Source organism: Bubalus bubalis, chromosome 7 (genome assembly GCF_019923935.1).
Source record: "Bubalus bubalis isolate 160015118507 breed Murrah chromosome 7, NDDB_SH_1, whole genome shotgun sequence".
Lineage (NCBI taxonomy): Eukaryota > Metazoa > Chordata > Mammalia > Artiodactyla > Bovidae > Bubalus > Bubalus bubalis.
In genome coordinates, this window is record NC_059163.1 from 109,739,617 (window position 1) to 109,753,131 (window position 13,515).

At 35.5% G+C, this 13,515-nt stretch overlaps 1 protein-coding gene across 3 annotated transcripts in view; it reads right to left on the reverse strand.

Moving 5' to 3' along the window:
- Positions 1-8,678: 8,678 nt before the first annotated feature.
- MMRN1 (multimerin 1) overlaps positions 8,679-13,515 on the reverse strand; it is a 75,953-nt gene continuing 71,116 nt past the window's right edge. For all 3 annotated transcript variants that reach the window (XM_044946228.2, XM_006066275.4, XM_006066274.4), the window contains exons 7-8: positions 10,956-11,108; positions 8,679-9,689 (exon numbers count right to left, since the gene is read on the reverse strand). In XM_044946228.2, the coding sequence (XP_044802163.2) occupies positions 9,268-9,689; positions 10,956-11,108 (575 nt within the window). In that variant the 3' untranslated portion in view covers positions 8,679-9,267. The remainder of the gene's footprint in view (positions 9,690-10,955; positions 11,109-13,515) is intronic.

Genomic DNA, 13,515 nt, shown 5'->3' on the forward strand with positions numbered 1-13,515 from the left:
GCAGCTGAGAAAACAGAGGAGAGAAAAGAGGCTGATATTCCTTGGTTTATGCAGAAAGCTAATAAAGCCCCAGCACGGGACTTGCTCTGTTCACATAGGCCGCAGGCATCCTCTCGAATCGTGGAAGGTGCCCCACCTTAGGCACCTTCTGGAGTGGGTCTTAGAAGCCCAGGCAGGAAAGTGAACGCAGAGAGCCCCTGCGCTCCATGGAATCAGCCCGAAAAGGAAAAGGAAAGAGAAAGAACGACATGGGGTGACCAAGCTTCGGTGAGCAAGGCCCTCACTTTATTTTCCAAAGTAGTTTTTATACCTTAAGTTGTTCATAGAGGATAATGGGGGAAGGGGTAGAGTCATGCAAGGTCAGCAGTCCTTGATCCTTATCGAAGCCAGGCTTTCTTCCTGCAAACTTATCATATGCAAAAGTTTTAGGTGATTTACTCATCATCTGGCCAGGAAGCCTGTTAACATTTTATGACCCTTTTCCTCAGAAAACTTATTTTTCTCTAAAGGTGATTATTCTGAAGTCGGCTGTCACCCTCCAAAAGCATTAGATAAAGTTGCATACCTATAGGGCAAAAGTGGTGGGCTATAACAAGAAAAGAATTAACTCAAGGGTCCAAGGCTACCAACATTAAAGCTACTACTTACATTTCTATACACCAACTATATCAATACACTCCCAGGGACACAGTAGGTAAGAGATATGGAAACTTGGCAGCAAGCATTAGCTCAACAAAGAAATCCTCTACTAGTTCTATTTAGCAATTTTAACTCTCTGAGAAGCTCTGCATTGTTAGAATATCTTAAGCTTCTCATGCCTCTTGTGGTTGGGAGGCTGTGAATCTGAACAAACTTGTCAGGCAAGCTAGAAAGTCATCAGAGGGGTTTGAATTGAAACACTCCTATTATGTCCAGGAGACTTATTAACTAGAGTTTTAAGTTGATTTTCTTACAGAGAAAGGTGGTCTTTCTTTTCATTAATGGGGATAGCCCCCCATTAATGTCAGAAGAGTTGGTGAAAGTCGTGAAATAGTAAAGCAGACAGATTCTAGTTTTGGGGTAAACACTCAGGCAGGCCCAGAGGGGCACCCCTCAAGTTCTGGCTCGCCTTGCCCACCAGAACTCTTCCACGTGGCCTTGTCATGGGTGGGGACTCCCATGCTGGCTCCCGGCACAGCACCATGAGTGGCTTCTATGTATTGATTTGAGACTAGCCAATCAGCTTCCAAGTTTGAAATTCCCCTAACCCCTAACTATTATCCTGAAGTCTGGAGCAGAAAGGCAGCTTTGAGCCCGATCTCCTTGCTGATGCTGCTATTGCTGCTAAGTCGCTTCAGTCGTGTCCGACTCTGTGCGACCCCAGAGATGGCAGCCCACCAGGCTCCCCCATCCCTGGGATTCTCCAAGCAAGAACACTGGAGTGGGTTTCCATTTCCTTCTCCAATCTCCTTGCTGGTGGACCTCAAAACAAAGTTCTTTTCTTTTTTCAAATATTAGTGCCAAGAGTATTTGTGTCTACATGTGAGGGCACTAAGCTATTGCTGGGGAACAATGCCATCTGGGCTCAGAGGTAAGTTGATGAAAATGTACTATTACCTTGCAACTCAGATGGTTTTCAGTCCCCAATGCTACATTACTCTGTGTCTGACCATAGTCTATCTCTCAATACTAACCAATTTGGCTCTTTAGTTATTACTTCTGCTCCCTCTCATCACTCTCCCCCTCTCAAGGGCACCTTCCTCCTTCTACTCATCTTCCTTTTCCTCATTCTTACTTCTCTTTTGATCTTTCTTCTTTCTTTTGTCTCCATACATTTTCTGTCACATAGTTGCCAGAAAGAGGCAAGAGGGAAAGAAAATATTTAGGAGCTTTCTCTCTGTAGCTGATGTTGTGTTTGATTTTACAGTTCTGGGGAAAAAAATGATGTTACAATTTTTAAACTGTAGTGATACAAGGGTAGTGTGTAGCTTGTGTGATGTGTACTTCAAGAAGAGAACTGCAATTCAAATTCTGTATAATTACTTACTGGTAAGAGAAGTCATTCTTCCTGAGCTAGTAGCTATTTTGCCTTCTTCAAAATAGTCTCCTCACAAGGTCACTTGCCAAGATCATTTTCCATTGGCGTGAAGAATACAGTTGTTGGCGCAACTGCATCAGTGTATTAAGTATGTAGCTAGGGCAAGTAAGTAGCTATTTGTTACAGCCCAGAATGAGATTATTTTAAGAAAATTCGATGTTTTCATCACAGGCCTAAAACCTGTGTCTAACAAAGATAACAGCCTTAGCCAAATGTAGATGTCACATATTAATTCTCTAATTAAACAAAAAAAATCAGAACTAGTTTTCATATTGGTGATCACAAACTTGAATATTCAAATTATTTTTGTTCCATCAAATTAAGTAAAATGAGTTTTACTAGAAAACTTTCTAAATTAGTAAAATTTAATTAATAAATTTAAGACATTTAGTCCTATTCAGTTCCCAGTATGTTCTGTATACTTACTGATCTCAGTGATCTTCCACTAGTTGCAGTGCCATGAACTTTATTGATGGGCAAATGGTACCAACCTCATGGAAGTCTAAGATTCTCTACAGGCATCTTTGTCTGCCCATTTTTCAGAATACACTACACAATCAGTTTTCAGATACCAATACTACTCCAGTAATATTTAAAATATATTTCTTAAGTATAAAAACAGAGGTTCCTTTGTGATACCCAAGAATGCCCTTAGGATATTTTGGTAGTGGTTGTTGATTATGATGATGCTGTTGTTTCTTTGTCAAATATGCCACATGGGATGAAAGAAACCAAAAAAATAATAGATTCAGTAATGGTCTTTGTTCATTGCATGGGATAGAGTTCAGTTTGCTGTTAATATGGAGCTCTGTGAAAAGTTAAAACCCATGAATAACCTATCAGTTTGCTGACCATTTAAAGGAAATAGAATTAGTGTTTATGAAATAGAATCATGATTAAAAACCTTAAGGACAAGCTTCAGAAAGGACAATGAAAGTAACATTAAAAAGACATGTAATCCCTGGAGAGTCTTTTCAATTTCATCTACAGAATAATTTCCACACTATTTAACTGCCTCCTCAGCAGGATTAAAGAAACCTAAACACGTTCGTTAAACAGCAAATCTATTAATACAATGGTGGGATATGGAATCAGGTGCAGAAGGGGGTTAAAAAGGGGCTTGAGCCTGTGGGAGGCATCTCTGTAGAATACTCTTGGTTAAGCACAAGGTAACTGTGACAAGTAATGAAAATTAGTGCATATGAGCGTATCTAAAAAACTAGGGTAAGAAAAGCACATGTTCTTGACGTATATTGGATGTTTAAGTATCAAGTATGTTTGTCAAAGTTTAATATTTTTCCTATCATCTTATTCATCTAGCTATCTCAGATGATTTTTGGAAATGGTTAGGTAGTACAAAGGTATTTTTCTACATATGTGTTCTGGCAAATTATCATCCTTAATTCACAATTTTCATATAGATGAAGAAATAGATATGTGGTCCTCTTTATACAGATTATGCACAATTAAATGCTTTGGTGATGGTGACAGCAAAGATCAATGAAGGGCAGTAAGTTACCAAAACAATTTTAACACTATCTGTAATTTTAGAAACTCTCTGTAATTGTCTTTTTCCTGGTAAGAGGAATCTAGTCAGTCAGTTTCTTCTCTGCTGGCTAAGTAAGCAAAGTGGAGTAGTTTTTATAAGAATGCCTAACCCTCGGGTTGTGTCATGTATTTTCATGCTTAAGTATTTTCATGCTTAACTTGAGTGGACTTGATACAGTAGTTGTTCGATTTTAAACGATAAGGAATTCAAGTATTTTAATCCAAACTTTTGGATATAGATTTAAATACACTGGAAAAAACACTGACTCCTAGATTGTGGTCTTATAGCATTTTAATTGTAATCTTCATTGGGCTTGCTATAAGTATTTATTTGAATATAATAGGAAATCAGTCCTGGGTGTTCTTTGGAAGGAATAATGCTAAAGCTGAAACTCCAGTACTTTGGCCACCTCATGGGAAGAGTTGACTCATTGGATAAGACTCTGATGCTGGGAGGGATTCGGGGCAGGAGGAGAAGGGGACGACAGAGGATGAGATGGCTGGATGGCATCACCAACTCAATGGACATGAGTTTGTTAAGTCTGAGTGAACTCCGGGAGTTGGTGATGGACAGGGAGGCCTGGCGTGCTGCAATTCATGTGGTCACAAAGAGTCGGACACGACTGAGGGACTGAACTGAACTGAACTGAATAGGAAATCATGTTACAACCCCAAATCTGCTATAGATTGATATTTTTAAAATACGCAAATAACATTTAAAAATGTTCTAAATATTACTACATCTGACACTTGTTTTCTGGGAAATGTTTTGACCAAAATCTGGGTTTTGATATTTCATGAAGAAACCCATGAATAAAAATAATTTAAAAATCCTAAATTTGGACTTTTCCAGAGTTTGGGATTGTTTAATTAGCATGTCAGCCCAGAGAAATGAACACTACGTTGTTATTGTTTTTTTCCCAAGCACAAACCCAATATAGCTGACTGAAGATTCTCACTGATCTCACAAATCAGTGAGAATCTGCCTTATAACACTTCTCGGCTCATTGGTGAAGCACTGGGTTTGAAACCACTGGGGCAGCAAACATCTCTGCCTCTAACAGGAAAGATCAACCAGAGTAAAAGTGCAATCTAGGAAGTGTGGGCTATCATTTCTGCTCTGAAGTGTCCCACACGTGCTTGCAAATATAGAGGACAGGCAAACAATTTTGAGAAAGGAGTATTTTATTGCATTAAAAAATTGCCCTTGAAAGCAATGATTATTACTCAACTAGTTTCTAATGTGAAAAAACTGACAGTAATAAACTGTAGCAGTTATTAAAAAAAGTGCAAAGTTGTCAACCCATTTCCTTCAGACTTGGATGAAAAGTACATGATAAAAATCTTAAATTTTATGTATATAATACACATAATTTATATATATAGATAGAAGAGTATTTAGAAGTATTTAGACATATATTAGATAAATGAAAACCTGAATTTACATATGACCAAATGTATGTGTAATGTAACTATCTATATATAAATAATGTTTATATATAACTGAACTTCTACCAATTAGAAGTTCATTTAATTCAGTGAGTTTATATTTTGAAACAGATGAACAACATTAAAAAAAAAATCCCCATTAAGAGCATTAATTAAATTAGTCAATTGAAAATCAGTTTGGCTTATTTTTAGCATTTCTTGATGCACAAATGGAGAAGGAAATGGCAACCCACTCCAGTATTCCCATGAACAGAGGAGCCTGGTGGGCTACAAAGAGTCACAAAGAGTTGGCATGGGGTCACAAAGAGTTGGATACAACTGAGAGACTGAGCACAGTGCCCTAATGATACTAGCCCATTCTTCCAAAATGAGCAGTTTGATAAGATAGTAAGAAAGAACAATTTAGGCTCACTTGGCTTTGAATATGAAATTTATTCCTGGAGTGAGCCAAAAACAAGTAATGGAAGTTTGTCAGAGGTGTAGAAAATAGAGGGAGCTTGGTTATTCAGTTCAGTTCAGTCTCTCAGTCATGTCTGACTCTTTGTGGCTGTAGCATGCCATCACCAACTCCTAGAGCTTGCTCAAACTCATGTCCATTGAGTCAGTGATGCCATCCAACCATCTCATCCTCTGTCGTCCCCTTCTCCTCCTGCCTTCAATCTTTCCCAGCATCAGGGTCTTTTCCAATGAGTCAGTTCTTCCCATCAGGTGGCCAAAGTATTGGAATTTCAGCTTTAGCATCAGTCCTTCCAATGAATATTCAGGACTGGTTTCCTTCAGGACTGACTGGATTGATCTTCTTGCAGTCCAAGGGACTCTCAAGGAGTCTTCTCCAACACCACACTTCAAAAGTATCAATTCTTCAATGCTCAGCTTTCTTTATAGTCCAACTCTCACATCCATACATGACTACTGAAAAAACCATAGCTTTGACTAGACAGACCTTTGTTGGCAGAATTGGTTATTAAAGATACATTTTCCATTCTTATGGAGCTACTCATGATTTTGGTGAGAGTAAATCTCAGCATGACTCAATAATTTATTTCAAATGCATTATCTGTCTGTACTAATTTACTTGATATTTATTTTTATATTACTTTAATATATGACTTATCCTGCCTGTCACAGAGTGGGTATTTATTAAATAATTGATGAATGAATGGGTATGATTGTCATCACTAATTAGGGTCTGAGTATACTTTGGGAGTTTGCTAGGCAGGAAGGTCTGGTGAGAGAGAAGAGCTCTGGAATTCAATCTGCAAAATAATATCCATTAAAGTCTGCTGTGTACATAGGGAAAATCAAGAAAATCTCAGTGTTTTTTTTTAATATATGGAAAAATTTGATCATGACAATTACAAATACGTTGCAAGATGTCCTGCATAATATTGGGTGGCTTTTAAAAAGATACACAAACAAATCCACAGAAACTTAGAAGTGGCTACAATGCCTTTTGGTAATTGGTGGCAATTTGTCATTTAATTGTGCATTTCTACAAATATGTGTAAAAATACAGGATAAAATTGGTAATTAAAACCCAAACACTAAAGCATTATTTAATGCTAAATGTTCTAAATTATCTAATTACAAAATCAAAAATTAAATTGTGCGTGGCAATGACAAATATCGTAAAATGACTCACTCCCTACTGTTCTTGCTATTACAGAAAAGGCAGTGCATTGAAATCACTGGTATCTGTTGAAAAGTATAATTGGAAAACAAAAATTCTGTTTAATCTAGGAGTATTTGAAGTAATAAACATTTCAGATTGTGATGTTATTTTAGGCATGGACTAAAGAAATTATCAAAATTCTCCAAATACTTTTGAAAATAACACATTTACACATAAGAGGAGAAACTGCCAGCCAATCAGCCTTCATTTGTCAGCAACTGGCTTCCACTCTTCCTGGTGTACTGAGGCTGGGCTGTGAGGGCACAGCAATTTTGGCTCAACATGACACATTCCGCTGGGCAATGCACACTTCACATTTACCTGTAGGGCTGTCCAAGTTTCATTAGGCTGCAGGTTGAAATCTTCTACAGATTGGCATATAGTATGTGCCAATATCCTTTTTATTGATTGGTAGTCCTCTGCTGTGTGGATATATCTGAGTTTGCTTAGCTGTTCATCTATTGCCAAACATGTGGGTGAAACCTAGTTTTTGGCTACTACATACAAAGTTACTGTGAACATTTGTATACACCTCTTTGCTTGGACATGTGCATTCAAGTTATAGAAAATTTGAAAAAAATATAAAGTTTCTGCTCTGAGGAAATAATATTTTCACATTTAAGATTGGCAGTATTTTTAAACACTGTAAGTTTTGATTAGTATGTCTTGGGGGTAATGAATACTCCTTAACATGAGTAAACTGGATAACAATCTTCTCAAGGGCCTTTTGATAGAACTTTTAGCAAAGTAGAAATATACGCTTATCTTTTGTTCTTGAAATTCTCACAACTTCCTGAACTGTTGTGAAACTTACCCACTTATGTGCCTCTGTTTCTCACCAGTGTAAAGAGAATAATACATGATACATATCTCATAAGGTTAGTTATTATTATAGTTAGTTATCTCAAAAGGTTAGTTAGTTATTCATAGGATTATAATAAGTATTAAATAAATTAGTTGATGAGGAATGTTTTCCATACCAAAACCTTTTACTTCTTTCTTAGAATGTCTTACAGGAATTTCTTCTTCAGAAATATCTTGTTAAATATATAAGGAATGTATGTTTAAGAGTGTTCACTACAATAATATTGTTATAATGAAACATTGGAGATAACCAAATGCACTTCAAAGGGATTATTAAATCAATTATGGTACATCTGTAGGAGGTAAGATAGAGAAAGGATGCAAGTGGGTGCTAGATAAGAAGGTTCTAAATCCTACCTTAGTCCTTCCTAGCTGTGAAACTTGGTTAATACCCACCTTTTGAAAATTTTGTAAGGAATCAATGAGATGTTACATATTAGTTGCATAGAAGAGAACCAGGGCACAGGAAGCATACCATAAATCCATAAATCATAATATCACCATGGAATATATGCACCTATTATAAAAATACAATCAGGTCTGCATGTGTTGCCATAGGATACTCAGTATAAAAAGGTGTTTTTTATTTTTCCCCTGTATATATTATATGGGCTTCCTTGGTGGCTCAGTGGTAAAGAATCTGCCTGCTAGTTCAGGAGACCCTGTTCGATCTCTGGGTGAGAAAGATCCATTGGAGAAGGAAGTGGCAACCCTGCTCCAGTATTCTTGCCTGAGAAATCCCATGGATAGAGGAGTCTGCTGGGCTGCAGTCCATGAAGTCATGAAGAGTTGAGCATGACAGAGCACACACATAGTTATTGTATGATGAAAGAAAGATAAAATATCCACTTCTGTGTCTTTAGACTTGGGTGTAAATGTTCATGTGTTAACTATTTCTTTATTCTCTAATTATAGGAAGGAAAAAATAGTCTTTTAGAAAAATTTTATTGATGTATAGTTGGCTTACAAAGTTGTGTTAGTTTGTGGTGTATAGCAATTGATTCAGTTACACACACATATATTGTTTTTCATATTCTTTTCCATTATGGCTTTTCACAGGATATTGAATATAGTTTAGGAAGGAAACAATAGTAAAGCATATTTCAAATTTCTAATTCAAGTTTAAAAATTTTCATTACAAGTGAAAATTTCAATATGTAAAATTTTAAAACAACAGAAAAGACTGAAAAATCAAAGTTAAAGGAAGACTTCTTGGTCTTTGAGTACTTTTGAACATGTGAATTTAAGAAATATATGTTATATATTTATGTACACAAAGAATCACAAAAGTTAAATGTTCTGTTGAAAAGATTACTGTGACTGGCAATATTGACTGATTCTCATTTTGTAATATTCCTTTATATTGCAATGCCTTAACATGAAAGAACAAAAATAGGAGTGGTTATGCTAAAAAACTAATTTTGTTTTCTATGCTACTAAACCTCTTAGGAGCAAAAATTCCTTCATATACGGGTTGTCTAAAAGATAATTAAATAATTTTGTGAAATAAACAAACTTAGAGCCTTACTCAGATTTTATAAAGAGGTTCGTTTTCATTCATGTTGAAAAACCAAAAACAGAGCAGATGTGCATGCAAAGATAAATAAAAACACTGGCTGCTTCTCAGTAAAGGTGACAGTCTGTCATTCATGCTAATTTATGTACGGTATAATAAGTAACCACTAAAAGTAGTGGCAGGGGGAAATTTGGCTGGAATTGTTCCTTTTACGAGGCGCAACCACACTTCCTGCCCATAATTTAATTCTAATAAGGCATCCCCAGTCAAAACCCTATCACAGTGTATTTCACTGTTACCATTTTCAGACTCAAATGTAAGCTTGTCTACTCCATCAACCACTAAGAATCCAGAGATATGAGCACTAACTGACTCAATGGTATACTTAAAAACATACACCCCAAGATAGGGGATTCTGAATTTTCCAGTTCTTGGTGTATATGAGGCTCCATAGTTGACATCCAAGTTATTAAATAAGATAGGACCAGGTGTAGTCATTCCGTAAGTATGAGATGCAAAAAATGCCACCATCGGTGCATATCTGTAAGTTCCTTTTGAAAAATCTGTTAGTGGAAAAAAATGGAAAGAGTTGATTTTCATGTTTTGATCTTGTTTTGTTTATATCTTTATTCTTTATCTCAGTTATAAAAAGGGTTAATAGAAGTAAAATGGTTATTCATTGGACTTAACAAGGGCATGTGTGTCTGGATGCCTGCCTCTTTTCTTGCCCGAACTACCCAAAACTGCTTAGTCTCTCTGAGACTCAGTTTCTCCACTTAGATCATGGTAGAATGACAGTAACACTCAATATATCACTCACAAAAATGCCTCAAAGATTAATTTGTGTGTGTCTTTGATCTCTCCAGAGATGAAGGGATTCAAAGCATTTTATGATTATTATGGTATGCCAGAATGTTTTAAAGCCCCTTGGATGAATTAAAGCTGACATGATGTAGAAACAATTTTTCCTGCATGTTGTCAAACAGTTTCTGGAGGCTAAAACGGAAACCCAAGGAAATCATATGCACTATAGAGAGGTAGACAAAAGCAATCTTCTATGTACTTACAAAGGCTGAGATTTAAAAGCAGACTAAAAAATTCACTCTTTATTATGCAGCATATTATTAAGAAAAGCCTGATTTGAAACATATTTTTGCCATCATTTTAAAGAGAATATATATTAAGCACTGCACACATTTTCTTGTGTGAAAATCAAAAATGATACACTCTGGAAGTAAATCTATAGCAACCAATACTTATGTAAGTAAATAGACAAAACGGCATCTTGCTCTACTCACTATATTTTAGCATAGTCTAAAAGCCATCAGCCAGTCAGAACAGTATTACGACCTTCATAGAAGACAGACTGCTATATACTTATTAAAGCTTAATTTAAGGGATCAGATTTGATATGAATCAAAGATGTATTCTTGTTTGAGGAGAAAAAGTTTATATATATACACATATATATACACTATGTATACATATATATTATATGGCATATATATATAATATATATTTTCTAAGAAAGTATAATTTATATTTTCTTACGCAATATATATTTTATTTTAAGATGCACTAGAAAAAACAAGTTGGGGGATTTTTAATAAACTGCTTCTATTAAAGCAACATTGAAAATTTCAACTAGTGTATATGAATTAGTTTACCTGACAAAATCATGTATGTTATTCAGTGAATTTCAGAAGTAAAAGGAATTAATCCTCAAGTGAGTCCAGATTAAGCAGGTCTAGACATTCATTTGAAAACATTTCAAAAAATATATTTGTTTATGACACTGAGCAAACCCAAGGACACATGCACACTCTTACCTGGAGCTAAAGCGTTTTCTCCTGCCGCCTTGACAGTACACTTGTCACCAGTAAAAGGGTGTCGGCAAGCACAGATAAAGCTAGCTCTTGCATTTATACATGTACCCCCATTCTGGCATGGGGATCTACTACAGTATGAATACTCCTCTGTTACTGAAAAAGAATCAAGATAAAAGAGGGTAAAGTGGCCTGTTTTTCTATTGATGTCAAATTAGAGTTTGCAGCAGAATGGGAAAAACACTGAGTCAGAAATAGGAAAAATGCATTCCCAGGCCCAGATCACCCACCAATGCAGTCATGGGATTTCACGAAATCTCTGAACTCTCTGAGCTGCTTCTTCTGAAGCCCTTTCCTGCTTCTTGGAAGTGAGAATAGTTCTGTGATCCACTGCATTTATTTGTGTTAAATATTAAGATTTTTGTCAACTGTAGAACTAATAGGCTATCTGGACACACAATTGAAACCAGTGTGTGATGAGGGTAATATTTCAAATCACAGAAGGAAAACAAAGTCTGTTCAATACATGGTGCTAAACTAACTGTATTTTCATAAAAATATAAATTTCATGTGCATAAAAATACTAAATGTGAAAAAATGATTACATTATAACCAAATAAACAGAATATCTTTGTTGAGCTTTAAAATTTTAGAAAGCTCTTTCAACACAAAACAAAACCCAGAAGCCATAAGAGAAAAATCCTGATGTTTGACCACCTAGACTCAAAACTCATTTGCAATGAAAGCCACACATTATGAAATTTCAAAGTGCTAGGTGAAGAGAAAATATTTTTTAACAGATAGAACAATCTAATGACTAATATCTATAACAAATAAAAAGTTCTGACTAATCCTCACAAAAAAGAGTGTAACCCTGTAAAAATAGTGGCAAATGGGCAAGTAATATGAGCTGGGAAGTCAGTGAACAACTACAGTTCAAAACTTATTCAACCTCATTACTAATTAAGGAGTAACAAATTACCGTCAACAACGTTTTATATCAGGTGGCAACATTTAAAAACAAAACAGTTATGCAGAAAATGAGTATTCTCGTATAATGTTGGTTAGATCTTATATTGTTGGAACCTTTGAATAGGACAATTTGACAGAATTAAAAAGGTTCATTTGCTTTGAGCCAGAAATTTCTCCCAGCAGAATATATATTCCAGACACACTTGCACAAAGATAATGTTCAAGAAATTTCTTCATGATATCATTTGCACTAGTGAAGAATAGTAGGACCCCTAAATGACCACTGATGAAGGGACTTGTTAAATGAATTATAGTATCTTTTCAGCAGAGCTTCCCTGTATCTCAGACGATAAAGAATCTGCATGCAATGCAGGAGACCTGGGTTCTATCTGTGGGTCAGAAAGATCCCCTGGAGAAGGGAATGGCAACCCACTCCAGTACTCTTGCCTGGAGAATCCCATGGACAGAGCAGCCTGATGGACTACAGTTCAGAGTCACAAAGCGTCAGATAGGACTAAGAGACTAACACTATTGCTACCGTTCTCTTTTCAGCAAGGAATATTAGACAGCAGTAAAAGAATGGGATAAATCCCCAACATACTCAATTTGCTGAAGACAGTGTTTCAGTTCACTTATTAGATATAGAATAATTTCAGTTATTTAGAAAGTCTCAAGTTATAAATATGGTTATAAATGATAAATATGGTTATAAATGTAATACATAATGTGGAAAGAAAAGGTTGGAAGAATACATTACTGGATACAGTTACCACTATGGCTCCACCTTGTGGAAATAGTGTAAACTGTTTACAATTCACTCATTTCAAAACATGGTCATTGATGATTTTTAAATTTAAGGTTATTTGCTTTAACATTTATTTCAAGAGTGAGATCTATATTTTAAATACATTCTACTTCATATTTAAATAATTCAAATTCACATAAAATGTGACCAAACTACATGCCTGTGTAATTAGAATGAAAAAAAATTTTTTTGAAGTCTAGTTGATTTACAGTGTTATGTTATTAGTTTCAGGTATACAGCATAATGATTCAATATTTTCATAAACTATACTCCATTTAAAGTTATGATAAGATATTGGCTATATTCTCATTTTGAAAAAATATTTAATGGATACTTGTTAAGTACAGAACCTTGTAACAAACAACTAAAGATTGGTTGGCACTGATTTGTCAATTGAAGCTATTTCTATTTTATTATACAGACAGCTACAAATCTACTTTTGTATATCATCTGATTTGTATTTTTTTAATTTATTACTAAAATATTTTAAAAGTGGTTAGATACCTTTATAAGTTCCTGTACATATTTGTGTTCAATGGGCAATTTGTCCTTGAATTAATAAAAATCAGACTCTAAATAAAACATCATTTTCTTTTTCTTTTACATCTTTCCTTTTGATAGAATTATATACGTTCTTTTAATTGTTTGATGCTCTGAAGTTCTTGTTGAATTTGTCAGGCCTGTGTGCGTGCTTAGTCACTCAATCGTGTCCAGCTCTGTGACCCCAGGATTGTAGCCCACCACGCTCCTCTGTCCATGGGATTTCCCAGGCAAGAATACTGGAAT